The 18,055-nt window shown below is 31.4% G+C and overlaps 1 protein-coding gene across 3 annotated transcripts in view; it reads right to left on the bottom strand.

Annotated features, from left to right (window-relative positions):
* LOC126896136 (protein outspread) overlaps positions 1-18,055 on the bottom strand; it is a 65,503-nt gene that overhangs the window by 11,432 nt on the left and 36,016 nt on the right. For all 3 annotated transcript variants that reach the window (XM_050668629.1, XM_050668632.1, XM_050668630.1), the window contains 2 exons: positions 13,059-13,256; positions 9,685-9,781 (listed from right to left, as the gene is read on the bottom strand). In XM_050668629.1, the coding sequence (XP_050524586.1) occupies positions 9,685-9,781; positions 13,059-13,256 (295 nt within the window). The remainder of the gene's footprint in view (positions 1-9,684; positions 9,782-13,058; positions 13,257-18,055) is intronic.

Below are 18,055 nucleotides of genomic sequence, written 5' to 3'. Positions count from 1 at the left end.
TAAACTTCCAATAACATATTGTTTCAATCACGTATTTTACTTAAGCACGATCCACGTGCACAACTACATCTGACTGCTGTAGTTTTGCGTGAATTAGATTTCTCACGATAAACCAAGACAATGTGGAAGAAAAATCTCTCCAAAAAAATATTTATTTACTTTCTTAGGTAACATAGGTGTAAGCTGAACCAATCGATTTGTTTACTTCGCAGTAACAATCATGTCTCGTTAAGCCTTAGGAAATAGGAAGAAATGGTAATTTTCAACTTCATTGGTTTATTACTTTTTGTTTTTATTTTTAATATACTATTAAATTTCTATCGATCATTTGTTGAATTAGAAATTGTTATTGTTTATACCCAGCCCAACCAAAATGATTAAAATTAAGAAAATTCGATATGTGTTTGAAAACGATTTCTAAAATTTATCAAACTAAAACGTTATACTGACATAAGCCACCGTTGTGTAGTCCTTTAAATGAACAGCAGTAGACACTCGGTCATTTGATTATATAACAACACTAATTACACGGTGTTGACGACGGTTAAGTCTCGACGCGTTTTCACGGTCAACTTGAGATTAAAGTGCCTGCTACCGCCTGAGTATAGGTCGAGCACGAAAATTCAGTTGTTTCCTGTTTACACGGGCTACTATGTCAGTGTTATTTGCATTTAAACGGATGACCATGTACGGTATATAATGCCGCAAAGATGCTCCCAAGACGGGTATCTCATCGGTACGTTACCGAGTACAGTTATCGTTGGGCGCCACCGGCTTCCTTGTGGACACTGTCCTTAGATTCCATACCTATAATGCATGCGTTTTACCGTTGCTCCCCGAAGGTGGCGGTCAACTCTTATCTATCGATGACAATAATTTTTCGTAATTGATATTATTACATTTTTTCGTTCTGCGTGATCGGCTGCCCGTTACTATCGTCACCACAATTGAAAAGTCGCAATAACATTAAACGTTTGGGGTATTGCAAATCATAAATATAGTACACTTTTTATGCTTATTTCGACATCATAATTACATTGGGTTAAAATTAAGAAATTCTGTTCAATTTTTATTATTTAAATAGCGTGTCTATAAAAAATAATCTTCAAGTTATTTTTATCACTTGAAATTGTAAAATCATCATGCGGTGAAATATTATATAAAATATGAGTTGGCTGAAGTATTTTTTACTTCCGAAATAACTATGTCTAACTAACACTGAGACAGTCCTATGATGAACACTTTTATCATATTCATCCTATTATTAAAAGACTACACAAAATGTTGACTAAACTTTATAAAACGGTAACGGCTATGTTTTTAATAAGACTTATGTTTTTATGAAAATAATTCCCGCCATTAATGAGGTTAGTTGAAAGTACCATCGTAAAATTAAATATATAAAATGGGCGCGTACCAACAAGTACTATTGTGTAGCTTATTAGATCAGTTTGCGGGCTCAATAATACAATAAAAAAATAATCATCTATAGTTTGTATTATAAAATTAAGCATCTTTATAGTTTTTGTTAACCGAATACAATAAGCTCTGACGCATCAAATTACAATACCTATGTTATAGTCAATATAAGAGTACAATTATAATTCATTTGAAAATTATTCACAAAATATTGGCGAGTAAAGCAAATATATATCATTTAAATGTATATCACTAACGACAAGATAAAACCATTTGCATGGCACGATTCCAAATAGCCAATAGTCATACTAATCTAAAGTACAACTTGCGATCTCACTACAATCCAATTGTGCATTGAAAAACAAGAGCAAGACTGAAAATATACTATGACGTCCTCGGTGTCATATTATAAATTTAAATTATGTTCTTCGTCATGATGAGTATGGAAATTATTCCTTCGTGTAGAAATTTATAGTGCAGTCAAGGCAATTGAATTGACGATTTATAAACTTAACAAACAACAAAAATAATAACTATTAGCTCTATTGACAATTATCACTTTGCAATGGGTGTTCTTCCTACGTAAATAATCACTAATAGGTCATGATGCGCTTGTTAAAAATAAATAATTATCTACATGTTAAGTTTAAAGACGACCTATTATAATTCAGTACAATATAAACAGCCTCTCTACTAAGACAAAAATGTCAGTAAAATATAGTGATATGAAAATCTATAATCAATAAATATGATTATTTTTACAGATTATTTACTCAACATGAAAAAACATTTTTTTTTAACTCGTATTTGGTGCCTTCTATTGAGGATCCAAATATTTTGTTGCCACGTATCTCATTAAAAAACAATAGGTGTATCTCTTTAGACTTGTGTTTAAGTTTATATACTGTATATTTAAGTCTGTTATAGCCGTGTATAACTAATAATTTTAGGAGTGTATGGAAATATAAGTCGAAAATTCTTTTAACATAATACTTTAACTCAAGAAAACATTGAAAACTGTTTAGAATTGCTAATTAAAAATGAATTGTTAATAATACAAGAAAAATAATAATATAAGTATAATATAGATTTTACTATAATACCTCATTATAAACAATTAAAAAATTAATGTTTTTAAAGTACACCGTTACAAAGTCTGTCGTGGTTTTGCATTACAATTTTACATTTGAAATACTTATAATAAATATCCGTATAATCACGTTTCAAAAAGGAAAATGCTTTGAAATATTCTTTTCGTCAAAAAAAAACATTCGTTTTAATATTCAATTGTCTCTTCGTATGTATTTTTATGATATTTTAAAACATAATAACGAAATTTATGTAAAAACGCAAAAAAAAAAATAAATAAATAACGAAATAGAAAAACAAAATCAATAATTTTAGTTGATATTTGTGTAGTTTGATACATATTTTATGGATTTTAAATAGGATAATAATGTCTTATTCTTATGGTATTTAAGTGAAATCAGGTGTACATATATATCACGGGTCTTTGTGATTTCAATACACCATTATTATAGGAGACTTAAAAACGTTGATCCATTATATAAATTAAAAAGAAGCTCGAGGGTCTAATCCTCTTTCATTATTTGTAATAAGGAGGGGATTTAATTTGTATTTATGTTCGACAACGTTATTACACCCCAACCTATAAACAACATAAAAAAGTATACATTCATATTATTTAAAAGGGAGACAAAAAACACCCGGAGAGCTCTCGATTGCACCTGTTTAAATCTACTTTTTTTCCAGTATTGTATTTGTTACTTATCTAATATTGAACCAGTCTTGAAATATCACATTCTTTTCTTTTTCAGTTAAATTTTTTTTTTTTGCCTCACTCGATGTTACGTCAATACAAAATATTTTTTTTTGATTAGTTACAATTATGAACATAAAAATGTATTGTTATCTACTTAATAACATATAAGAAATACATAAAAAAAAAAAAAAAAAAATTGTTTACATATTATTTTTATAATGATCTACATTTTAATTAATTTTTTAGATAAATTCGACCTACTTAGTTTTCTTTTTTTGAAGGGAAAAACGTCTGAATGTATAATACACTAATGAATCGTCAAAGTATTCATTTCTTTTTTGAATCATAATATTTAGTTAATGTTGTTTCATTTAACAAACAAATATGTAATTGTCCATGGCTCGGAAAATAAATAGATATTCAAGTCAATCACGACGCAAATAGAAGTGAAAAAAAAGCAAATGCATAGCTAAGCAATGATAACAATTATTGAAATAAAAAATACAATTTTTATGAAGGTCAAAAATATCAAACTATGACAATGCAAGTATTTGGTCAACTATATTACAATCATAAAAATAAATTACAAATGAAAATTGGCTTATTTTACATTGTTGTATAACCGAATTGATTTTTAAAATATAATAAAATCTATTGACTTTAATTCAAACTCTATGGTTAAAAATTTTACTTTACATGTTCGTTGAAAATGTTAGTTAATATTTTTGAAAATATAATTAATATTAAATTCGGTAATTGGACATAGACATTATTCAGTAGAATTAACTGATAAACCAATGTTGATATATTAATAACCAATAATGTAAGAACCATTATTATCATAACGCGATTAATACTTTACTTATGAAATGTGATTTTCCAAATAATTAAAAATAAATTACGTAATCCACAGATATTTAGAAGTAGAATAGATGATTTCTAATTGTGATACAGACACTTAACTTCAATTAAGTATAAGTTGATGATGTTTTGCATACATATCAATCAAATAATAATCACAATAGTTGATTTATAAGACAAAATGTTTTTCAGTTAAGAATCATATACAATTATAATTATAATCGATATTACTGTATAAAATATTGAAAATAAAATAATATTAACTGATTTTTTGGGTTAATTGTAAAACACAAGGATTCGATTCAGTATATGCTTGTAAAAATCGTTTAGATTAGCGATGGTAATCGAGTGCGAGAAAATTGATTAGTTACTTTTCACCAACAGTACAAAAAAACAAACAGTCAACATGTGAACACGAGAAACAACTCGCAACATCTTTTATTATATTTTTGTCGTTCGTGTTAAACACAAACGCTGTGCCGAAGAAATGGCCATCGCATGTTCGAAATTCTTTGTAAACATTTTATTATTTCAGTGAAAACTTGCGATGAAAACAATCAACAGGATACTATTTCGGAAAGAATTTCAATTGTATGGTTCATAGCGACCTTTAAAAAATCCAAAAGAACTCCCGTGGATCACATTTTATTATTCTTATCAATTGACCGCAATTCTACGGCTATTATACACACGAGCTCGTGCACCTCTCTCATTCATTTTACATGGGAAACGAACTGCAGCATCGCTCCGTGTGTTTAATTACACTAACCGATGTACTACGCACGACGACTCCGGCGAGGTCTTTTTCCGTTTTGTTATTTTCATCGAGCAGAAACTGGGTCAAGTAAATACTAATTAATAAACTGTACGCTAAATAATAATTTACATCGAATAAAGTTACATGGTAAAGATATTCGCAGAATTATGATACTTTGACATAATTAAGCTGAGGGCAGTTTTTCGTTAAACTCTTAAAGTTAAAATACTATTACGCAGCATTTTTCATTAGTGAACGAATTTCGCGAATCATATGTATGTCATCCCAAATTATAGGAACATGTTTTAGGGCAAGGGCGATTTTTAACAGATCTTCAGGTGTTAGTCGATATCATATAATTAATATAATAATTGTCTTCATAGACTCATTACGGTAAATTTTAACAGAAAAACGCGCTTTGATAGTAATAAATTATTAACAAATGTTTAAAAACAGCCAAATTGAGGCCAGCGGCTAAAACAAGTTATGGTACGCCAAAAAACACTCAACACTCCAAACGTCGTATAACATGAGTATACTAAAATAATAATAAAAGAATGGGTTATATGCGGAAATCTCATAAACTTGACAGATTTAATTATTCTACATTGATTGAGATTTGTGATAGACGTCTGTTTTAGTTTTCAGAGATTAAGAACGCATGTTCTGCGAGAAGTAAATCAATATCATGCGAATAATAAAAGTGATCATGACCTCATATCTGATAATATAATATTAACTAGGAAATATATGACTGAAAATGACACATGAATATTCTTTACTAATTTTTTTCCTAGGCATTTGAATGAATCTTAATTAACTAGTCAAAATTTACCGTTATCGATTACTCGGATAGCAACAAATTAATAAACGAAAAAAAAAACGGTACTAAACGAATTAAAAGGAAAAAAAAATTTTTTTTTAAATCATATTTCGAGTACAAAGCGGTCAGTAGAATATATAGCTAATAGTTAGGGTCAAGTTCTAGTCCACTTGATGATCCGAAACGTGCGAAGAAAAAATATGGCGAAATCAAACCGAATATCATTTGATAATAATTCTACCCACTTCCTAATGACGTTCATTAAACTATTTTCAACAGTTTAAACAGTCACTTAAGAAGTGCCGACAAACTGTATTAGTGATACGATGAACTATTCATTTTCGACCAAGTCAACGCACCACATTAGATTAATGTCTTAATACACAATATATGATCTGATTTTTTATATATCATGAAAATAAATGCGAGGATCAACGACGGCCGACTTTAGATAGGCAGTAAATAACCGTGTAATTTAATTACATATCTTTCATCGATTTCTGGAACAACAATTAAACTTAAATACACACATATCACAATTCATAAAGAGTGACGATACACACAAATCAATAGTTCAGGAAAACTTGACGATAAATTTTAAGTAAAATGAACAAATACGATTAATTAAAAACAAATTTTATTATTATTTTTTTTTGATGGTCATGCAGTAAATATGACAGTTTGACGTTGATTTTAATAATGAATGTTTGTTCGGTAATCTAAACACGAATCGGATGGACCCACAGGAAGTCGGAGGCTCGGCTTCAGTTCAACCATTTGATTAAAGCTAATCACGATTGAGTATTGTTTCTTTGACCACTAAACTGTGCCGGCGGAAATCAAATTCGTAAAATAAAAGGAATGATTTATATTTACTTACATGGTGAACATACACAACAATTGTTTGACTATTTATAAGTTTAAGGGAAAGTGAAGTTTGCCGTTTATATGGTAAATTATATCTATAATATTGTCCCACGCAAACCCACGTTAAACAAGACATGGGTGTTTAAAAAACTAGTGTTTAACTGATTTATATTTTATCGGTTTTTCATTTAAATTAATCAACTTCCATCTATTAGTCCATTAGGCGGAAACGACCATTTAAGCTGATTAATACGTTCGTACTAAACAGTACTTGTTACTTTACAGGTGTTGATTCTTTTAATAAATGATTTAAATCCTACGCATCGCCTTAAGTTTTAAATCGTTTTAATTATATTGAAATGTAAGTCGACTTATTTGCGCGAAAACCATTTGGGGTATCATTTGAATAGTCGAAATTACTTTAAACGTGTTACTGTCGCCTACCTTATATGGAAATGAGGCATCGATATTAACAATTTACAAATCAAACGGTTTCTATAAATAAAAATTTATACTTTGTATTTATACTTATATTTGCAGGCAATCTCACTTGTTTTTATTAGATTCACATAAATTATGTGAATGCGATTGATGAAAATTATTGTTTTACATATTTGCTTAACTTGTTGGCTGTTTATAATACGAGCAAATGGGAATATTTACAAATTTGAAATTAAAAATGATATTTTTTTTAATTATAAAAAAATAACACCGACATATTTTAATTAATCTTAAAGTTGCAAAACTAGTTAACAAGCAGTACATTTACTTTTTATGTTAATTATTATAATTGATTTTCGAATGTATCAGAAAATTCACGCGAACTATTATCTCCAAATAAACATCTAGGATATAATTATCTCCTAACAATATTTCGATTAAAAGTGATATCCTACTAAACATTTTTAAGAAATTTAGTCTTTTTAAAACCGATCAGCTCTCTGTCGAGGAATCGCACGATAATGTTTAAAATAAAAATGTTCGCCGCGTTACTCTAAACCGGCTCAACCAGAGACAGTGATAAAGGTGTGGTGGTACACTTTACTGTTAGGGAGTGTAAGCGTGTAGTTTTCGTTTATTCGGTCACACGACAAACGGGTTATAAGCGATTATATATGTTATTTTAATAAAAATGCAAAATAAATTGTAAAAAAACAGGATTTTTCAGGGTAAGTTGGCACACTAAATCTACACACAACGTCCACCTGAAAACAGTCTACTTGTGGCTGTGTGGTTACGGCAATTAATTTTCTAGCACTTTCCGCACAAGAGATTTGGGTTATAAATACACTACAATGTGTTGTTTACATTAAGATATTTAATAAAAGTGTATGGTTATAACGCATCTCTTTTGATGTTCTTTTTAATTTTTTTTACACACCAAATTAGCGTTATTATTAATCAGATCGTGAAACCAACCGAAAGAGGACGATGACCGAGTATAGTTGCGGTTTTTTATACATTTTTTGGAAGACGTGCACGATGTACGGAAAAAGTGCCGCATTGTTTTGAGTATTGAAAGGACGAAACACGTCTTCAGGTAATTCCCTACTTACGCCGGTGACACGTCCGCGTCCAATAGAAATTCGGACTAACACGCGGCATACGTACGTATTATTAATATTGTATGAAAACTGTTATTATCATACGACAGCGTTGCGCGACACGGCTGCGATCGGGCAAGTCTCCCGGAGAAAGAAGCACGTGGACGGCCCTATTGTTCGAGCGAACGCACAACAATAATAATAATAATAATAATAACAGTTAGAGGACTCGAGTTGACGACATGATTACGAGATTGATGCGACGAAACCGGGACCGGAGACTTTGGGTCAGAGAGGCCTTACTTGATATTCCAAGCCCAAGTTAGCACGCACACGCCGAATTGTTATATGCTGAGCGTGTGTGTTCGCACATATATTATCGATGGAAACCAAAACGGATGCTATACTTAGTTGTCCACAAAAGAAAATGTCAAGGAAACCGTAGCGGAATATCGTTATCTCAACAAAATGTGTCAAACCTATTTGACCATCAACAAAATTACACTGCCGTCGTCGTGATAAACCATTAATTTTCCACAAATATGTGTACACTGTTGCATGAACACTTTTCATCGTGTAATTTATAGCCAAGACGGAAAGTGGCTTACACGGTCGTGTATTCGGAGATTTCCCCGACTGCGTTATTACAGAAACCTGGTAGACGGTATAAACGAACTCTTGTGGTTTCAGAACGACCGCAAGGGCATGTCTGAAGCCATACTTTTGTTTTTGCGGTCCAATTGATAATGTCATTATTAAAATCGATGAGACGAAGAGCGGTTTGACAGAGAAATTGAGACATTCACGTTTAGTGAAATTACACGTATTATACTCGAACGATTTTAAAAAATACGCAAACAAATGAACTATTTATCAGAAGCATGACTTTTAAAGGGAATGAATTACTTAAGCGTGAATCAAAGGCTAAATAAAATTGGCTAAGGAGAGACATCATGATCATTAATGAATAATAACGGAATTTTAAACGGAACGTAAATAATCAAAATATCGTGATGGTCTTCGAAACTATTAATGCACGTAAGTACTATTATAGATATAACATATTTTGATGCAATTGAATGCATCGAATGAACGACTAATTTGACTAAGGCCGCGAAAAAAAAACATTACTTTCCATCCTTCGAAACCAGTAGTTGGTTAATTGCACCGGACATTTGTAAAGCCGCACAGAAAATTATCAGACCGGCAATACAGGGCATCGTGATCGTGTCCAATGCCTTGTTTGGACCGATTTGGATCGCAACTGATCTCGGAAATGATTTTCGAATTGATTGAATTACGCTTGCTAGATAGGTACGCACAGTACACACGCACATAATATTATGCACTTGGAGATCGACTAGGCAACCAGTTTAACCAGCACACGACTTCTACCAATCGGCGAACCGTTACACAATTGCCTACACACGCGTCTAAAAAAGATTTGAGGATAACATACGCGCACGCAAATTTTACTATATTGTCAGTTGTTGAATGGTGTAGCGCCATCCGCCGGAAGTGAAGTTTTCGGATACCTATGCAACTTTTTTTTTATTATATGTAGTTTGCATAATGAACACACACACTCTACATTAATAGCGTTGCTATTCATTTCTACACTCCAATTTACCTTTAACAGTTCCATTCAAGGCGCCGGATGTGGTGTTTGGACCCGGGAACGTCGAGTTACGCTTGTGCTTTGCCACGCCGTTAGTTGATGGAGTAATCTGTAAATACAATATATATAAATATATTAAAATAACACTGTCATTTTTAATAAAAATTAGTAAATTTTAAAATATGAACATTTTCATATTATTATGGGATAAAATAAACATCATTAATAGAAAAATGATTAATTATTACGTTTTTGGTGGTAAGGTACAATTGATATGTGACCTCGAGCAATGGTACAACTAGAGGAGATTAATTACCAACATTTTAAAAACTACTTTTATTGCTAAATATAAAAAAAAAATGTCGGAAGAAAAATGTATTTAACTAAAATTTTATTTTAATTGTGTTTATGGCCTCGACTGAAAATTGTATGATTATTCCTAAAATATCTGAATTGATATTGAATATCAATATGACTCCAGTATAATGTCAAAACATTTCTTAAGTGTTGGATAAAATTTGAATACATACTTTTTGTTTTGTTTGATTAGGAATTACATACGTGTAAACATTATATGGTGTTAGCGAGACAAAAAGCAATAGTGGTAAGACTCGAGCCAATAATAACTTACTGCAATCATTGCTACCTACGTAGACGAAGGTAATGAGATGAGAGAGCCGGCTTCTGATGAGAGCCAGAAGTATCATCAACTATGTTAATTATAGGTTATTTCTAAGTAGAAATATTAGAAAAACCCAGCTCGTGCGTGTTCAAATAACAGCAGCAAATTCGTTGCTTATCAGAACTAAACATTTGTAACAAGACAAAAGCCCCCAACCAATTATTATAGAAAATGTGACTCATTTTGAACAATGTTTAAAAGAATTATTTTACTATAGGCCTGTTTCCCTTAAGCACTTTAAGATATAAAGAGCAACTTCGTGGTATATAGAATGATTAAGACACCTTAGTAGTTCATAAGGGTTTATTAAGTACTGAACATTATTAACCTCAAGTTGAAAATTTACTAAGAAAATTAGTTTGAATTCTTACAGTGTAGGATATTAATATTAGATCAATAAGACGTTGTTTAAACTAAATTGGTGAGAGTAGACAAATTACTATCAACACGAAAGAAAAACTACAATACAACAATTTTTTTTTTTTGTATATCCTTCCGGAAATCATGCATGCCATACAATAATAAACACTGAACAAAACTGTTTTTATTTCCAGGCAAATATTATCTCGTGAAAAATGGGAACTGTCATCGTGAATTATACATAGGTTTTGCGGTGCAATGTGTAACAACAAAATATAAGCATGTCCCAGCCATATTCTCCACATCCCTACTTTTTCCCATCATCCCATAATAAATCATAACCACACGTCACCAAATTAAACATAAATTTGGTTATAATTAACATGTGATAGAGCTCTAGCGACGTTCTTTCGTCCTTGGGTCTCAAATAGCTCAACACTTAAGATACATTAGTCATTTTTACCGTCTCTACTCTCCTGCTTACGTACGCCCGCGACTACACGTCAGAATGGCCACCGTGTTTTATACTGTAGCCGCGTGGTCTGTTGCCAGTCTCTTAAATACTTGTTACGGGTCGCCCAAGGCGAATTCCGACACCGTAATTGGCCAATCGTGATCGAGTTTGCTGCTTAATGCATCCCGTGGTGGGTTCCCCTTGTGTGTGCCTTCCTCACGTCAAACGCTTATATAAACATCTTTTGGAAAATCACAGTTGAAGAATTTTCCCTCAAGTCTTTATGGTTCATAAAATTATTAGACAAACGTATAATTTCGTCTATTTGGTTACTTTACTCTTCAGTGGACGGAGTAAGGAGATTAAATAAATACTCGAATGAGAAGACTCAAATTAAATTAACAACCGGTCAAGGCTCATTAAAATACGCCTGTGCAGTCTTAATTAACACACACACACAATAGTCAGAAAGGACTGATAAAAAAATCTGACTGTAAAATATCACGTGCCAGATGTTCCAAGACAATGAACATCAATATAGTTTCAATGCAAAACAACCAGTCAAACTAATAACTACGTACACGAGTACTGAATTACAAACGAACTGTACATATTTAGATTAATTTTGTTTTTTGCCGGTTTCAAACAATTTATTATTTTTACTCGATAGATGGCGATATTGGTGTTCGCAAAAAAAAAAAAAAGCCTGGTGCGAGTAAATAAAAAGCAAATGGACAAATCTGACTGTCGATAACTCATCTATGTCCAAGTAACAGCTATGCTTTTTGAATATATAATTCACAAACATAAATAGTTTCCATAACGCATTACAATGAAGTCGAATAGAATGCTCTAATATTGCCAACGGCGAACTAGATCATCACAAGTGTGGCGTTTATGTATCTAAAACGGACCGAAACGAATGTGGGCAAAGAGTTGTGTTGAAAGCAGATGAATCGTAGAATTTCGCTGACACACGATACAGCAAAACAGACATGTGAACATAGACAGGCATCAGCACACATCATGATCGTCTGAGAATAGTATCGCAATAAAAGTAATAATACAGATCGAGCTATCGGTTGTGATTAGATTGGAAACGAAAACCGGTTCGTCCTGAGACCTGTCCCCACTACTTCGTCATTTTTTTTTCAATACAAAACAAAAATATAATAATTATATATTTTACGTGGACCCTAAGAATAATAATAAGTCATCACGACCGGCGTTACTAAATAACAGGCAACAATTTTTGAACTACAAGTTACGTTTGAACTCAAAACAACGACGTAATGACAGACCGCCGAGTAGGTTAACGAAAGTCATTTTTTTTTTTGTTTTAAACACAGCTGAAAGGACACGACTATGAACGCTCAGACTTAAAAAAAAAAGAACACACGCGTCGTAGATATCAGACAAAAGATGTATTTCATTTGTTGTTAAAAGACAATGAGACGACTGGCATAGGACTTTTATTGATCAACTATAACGTTTAACTGACGAATAGCAATTACAACTCAACGTACTGTACACATAAGAGTATTCGGTTGAACTATCGGACAAATACGGTACAACATCCGAGAAAAGATAATTTCATTGAATCTCACAGTTAGAGTTTTTAAAGGTCAATTTACTATTCTCGATAATTCATCGTAGTAAAATCGATTAACCCGCTTAAACGTTTGGAAACACTTTAAATTTTATTCATTTAGAAATCATACAACTCCTCAATGACAGTTAATTAAAAAACATATACACCGTTTTTGTGTAATGACTTTACAGAGAAAGAGTTCATATGATTTTTGAGCTAACTTTTGAAATTTTCATGAAATCTATTGAGATTATTTTTTTTTTTGACTTTAACCGTGTAATTGTACAAATCTTTCTTACTTGTGTAGAATGACGCATGTATGAGGTAAGTACGTCTTTCCACCCTTTGGCCTCTTCTCTACATGCTCCCCGAACAAAGTGTACACTGGTATCTGCGGAAGTGATGGCCAAACTGTGAGGATTACCGGTAGCTTCATCTGCTTCTTCCACAGCGATTGCCGTGAACATATCCAAACGAGCTTGAGGTACTGTGTCGGGCTGGAAAAAAAAGAAGAAATTAGTAATATTTCTTCTTAAAAACACCATACTTAAATTATACTTTTTAGTTGAAATGGTTTTATAATGATTGATGAGGGGGAAAAGGTATATGAAACAAGTAGGAAGCAGTTCGAGGACATGATACTGTAGATGTTCTGCCAAGAATCGATTTAATTTTTCACAATAGATGACAGAACTGCGTAAGCTTAATAACGCCATTGTGATCGCGAGAGTTAAAAAAATGGATATTTTGACGAACAAAACACAACAGAAAGTATTATGTGCGCCAGTCCGAAGAATACTAAAGAACTCATATAATTATTTTAAAATTTGATGGACGTACGATACGATATTTTCCTGCTCTGGAAAATAGAATGAAGTCGCAATTTGTTTGTAAACATCTAAAGTCTTCCGAATCGTTGTTTTTCTACTTCCGTGGCAAGGTGACCAAAAAAATGTTCAACGAAGTACCAAACAAAGAATAAGTTGTTTTCATTATACACAATACCAGTGAACAGAGTCATGTACACGGTTGACGGTCGTCAGCCGTATTATAGTTTGGTTAAATAATAAAAAAATATTGTCTACGTTCGTCGTGAAATAAGTTCATTGGTTACAGTATGTGAAAAACGTATTTTTTTTTTCACAAAAAAATAATATGCTAGACGACAACGGTTTTGAGAGTAAAATCAATGGGGGCGCCGTCGTTAAATCTAAGGGATACAATGATTTTTATGATTTTAATATGAATTTTTCATATGGAACAGTTGGCCAAGTACGTTGTCGTAATAATGCGTAGTAAATTATTTGCTCGTAAACGTCACATGCAATGAAAATCTTAAATAAAAGCAAATAACAAGTGGCTATGTTAAAATTTGTATTTATCGATAAGTTACAGTCAATTTTATCCGAACAACGTGTTCTTAAAATCATATTATACTTTCAAAGGGGTTTCTGTGTCGTACAACGTTTGAAAAAAAACGTAATGCTACCAGTACAGCCAAACCAATTTTACATTATTTATTTTACACTCAACGATGTAATACGAAGTATAAAAATAAATAACCAAGTCAACATAATATTGTAGACAGGAACTGTTTAAATAATAAAATACATCGAACTTTGAGTTAAAACTACAATTGTAAAAAAATACTTATATCTGTTTTACGTTTCATTTTTTTAAACAATGTTTTAATTATGTTCATATTACACCAAATATTCATATGAGAAAATTCACATAACACATCGGAGGCACATTACCTTGGTGCACGTCCGGATATCCGTTCTGAATACATTTCAGACCCAAAACTATGTATAAATGGAACTATAAAAAATTATGAACTTTGCGCGTAATTATTATAAAACGTTGAAAACAAATTAAAAATTTTGTTTGACAACATAAATTAACTGTCATTAAAAGGAAACAAATAACAATAGGTAAAATTAATAATAATAGTAATAGAAATGACATTAATTATAAAAAAATAAGTATAGAGATTTGACGGTATTGCGCAGAAATGTAACTATAACATAAAAATTTTGTATGTGTTTTTTCATAACAATGTCGTATTTGATCAACAATTTTAGAAAAGGGTATTATATCTAATTCTTCCTACTTAAAATCATTTTTGTGTAATAATACATATAATTTTATTGAAATTTTGGAGGGACTAAGAATGGCTACAGACACAAGAGTGGGTAGGTTGGATGTCTTTTAATTTTTATATATCGTACTATTTCTTTAGCACATCGGCGTCACTGATTGAAACAATAATATTAGTATCGTAGTACTCAATCCTGTAATAGAAATAAGATTAATAGAGTACACATTGACTATTGACAACATAAATAATCAAAAAGAAAGGCAGGAATGTTCAACTTCTTAAATCAAAATATTTTATAAGTAAACTAAATTTTTGAATGATCCAAAAACAAAATAAAAAAACCCAGCACAGGGGGGTCGTGGCACAGTGGTGACGTGACATAGATGGATCAAGTATAATGATATCTGACAGTGATTAAAATCACTATAAAAAAAAAACGCTTCGATGCAAATCTTTAGATAGTGTTTAATTTTAAAACATTGGTGGATTATTCCAAAAGTTACATGATAGGCTATTTCCTTATTTATATCCTGAATGAAAAAGGGATTATAAAAAAATATTATTTCTCATAAAAAAATTGTTTTGATCCATACACTTTTCAATAAAGTATAGTAGCATTATAAAGTTAAAAATATAAAATATAATATCAAGAATTTTCACACAAAAATAGCATTCGGTAGCCATTTTTACCACGAAGACAAGTCTAGAGGTCAAATTATTTTTTTACCATTGTAAAGTATATTACATTAGCTTTAATTTAAGATATATATAAAAGTGTCAGACCTTCCGGAACACTTTCAAAAGTTAAGTTGAAAAAATTAATTTTTTGTAAAAAAGTTGTCATTTTAAATCCGGGGATTAATGCCCACATGGGGGGATGTGGGCAGGTAAAAAGTCAGGTTTATAAAAAAAATATACCAAATGATAGGTAATGACATCATGCATCTATAAAAAAAAGAATTATATTGATGTGTTTATTTTTAAAAAAGTTACGGCAGCTTTTAGTAAAAAAAATTGAAAAAATTGAAAAAATTAGCCATTTTTAAATTTGTAATTTTTTCGGAGGTTTCCCCCATTTACGAGGAACGAGGGATATTTTTTCAATTTTTAAGGGTAATGTCTTCGACTAGATACGATTTGTGATCTTTTGACGTATCATTGAAAGAAATCGGTTCGGTGAGAGCTGAGAAAAAGTGGTAACAGACACACAAAAAAAAAAAAAAAAAACACATCTTAGTAAAACCAATACCTTCCAGCTTCGCATTAAAGCTAAAACTAATACCTTCTCAGCTTCACATCGAAGCTAAAAAATTTAACATTAAGAAAGTGAACTATGGTCAGTCAATAATCTCGTTCGTTCGTTTTTTAAAACATCGAATACTGATATTTAGTAGCGTAGCCGGAAATTTTACTCGGAGGACTTATGATTGGTTATTGGCTTATAACATGCTCTTACTAGTGCCAAAGTTACAATTTCAATGAAAGAAAGATATGAGCCCTTTAGTACCCCTTGACTTTCCCATTGCTAATCAGTAAAAAAAAAAATTTAACATTACAGTAATACTTTTATTCTTCAAACGAACATAGTGGAAAGAAAAAACAAAAAGCGAAATGTTAACAGTTAACCAAATGTTTTACACGACACGTGCGAAAATATAATCGCTACACTAAATAGCTTATGACAAACACATGCACATACAAAACCGTTATTAGTTAGATATTACGGCTCGGTAAGTATAAGTCGCATTGCACTTTAAAGGTAGTGTACTCTTTAGGTGAATTTTTATTTGGTATTATTTCAAACAAATTGACAAATAATTATTCAATAGTCGAATTGATGGTCACGTGCTCCTTGATTTATTGTAATCATTATCATTGAATGAAATCACATATTTGTTTTTCGCTCATAATGAAAAAACTGCCACCGTGTCATTAAATAATATTGTGGAGCAGTTTACACGTACGCGCGTGAAGTTATTAAATAGTAAATGTACACAATAATAGCAATAACAATATTAATATACATGTGGGTTAAAAAAACGTCATTTTCCACGGTGTCCAAGAAGCTCGTGCAGTGATGAGGTGAACGGACCCCGTCAGATACACTTCAACGCCGTGTATTTTTATGCAGATTATTAGCCTTGATCAATACACGGCGTAATAATAATAACAATAATGACAATAATAACGTTGGATTAGACCAGTCTGGACAACAGAACCGCGACGAAGAACGCACATGGAAAAGCAAACACAATGCGAGCACGTTTTCCGTGAATAGCAATTTATATTATACAGGTATAAGTATAGTGTACAAACAATGTGTACACACTCGTATTGAGAATCATCAAATGGTATCAGTTGTTGGTTAATGGCTGATGAGAGCAAGAGGCTTTTTAATCTACAATAAAAAAAACATTATTTTTGATACATTTAATTTATTTGCAAATGCTTACAATCTCCTTGAAATGTATTGTTAGGAAATGCATTCTATGTAGACCTTTAACGCCAATCAAAAACCGATAGTTTTTTTCATAAATAATACTCTACAGAGCTAATTAGGATTTGCTGTGTGTGGTCTACTACCAAATATCGTTGTTATTATATTTACATTAAATTATGATTTAAAATATTTTCAAGCGGTTAAAATGTTAATGACGTGGAGAAATTGGCTTTAACAAGTGAGTATACACATGGCTACGTACGCGGACTTCTAAAAATAATTTTTTTAATAACTTTGATAACGAAACAATGAAACAATAACTGTTTTTATTGTACCCAAATAACACTATGTTATATTGTTTGCGTTTCTCATATTCATCACACATAACTATCAAAATATCAATATTATTGGCGATAAATAGTAAGAGAACAATGATGTCGAGCTAGTGTTCATAGTCTTAAGTGATGTTGTTACGCATAACAAAGAAAATATGACGGGAATCAAAAAATTAATAATTTTTTCAATTTTAATTTATTCCAATAAGAATAGGTACATTATTATAAATCTAATGTTCAGTAACTTGTTCTTTATTTATTTGGTCATGACGCGATCAACGAACAATTTATTTAATTATAGTCACACAAATATTTACTAATGCTTTTATGAAGTAATCTTTAATAACACGGTGAACTGTCTCGCTATTAAGCTCACTCTAAACAGTTTTCAATCCCCAAAAAACGCCAACGAAATTTGAT

Source organism: Daktulosphaira vitifoliae, unplaced genomic scaffold (genome assembly GCF_025091365.1).
Source record: "Daktulosphaira vitifoliae isolate Bord-2020 unplaced genomic scaffold, ASM2509136v1 Scaffold_1, whole genome shotgun sequence".
NCBI lineage: Eukaryota > Metazoa > Arthropoda > Insecta > Hemiptera > Phylloxeridae > Daktulosphaira > Daktulosphaira vitifoliae.
Note: the sequence above shows the minus strand (reverse complement) of the source record. Positions and strands in the feature narration are given on the sequence as shown.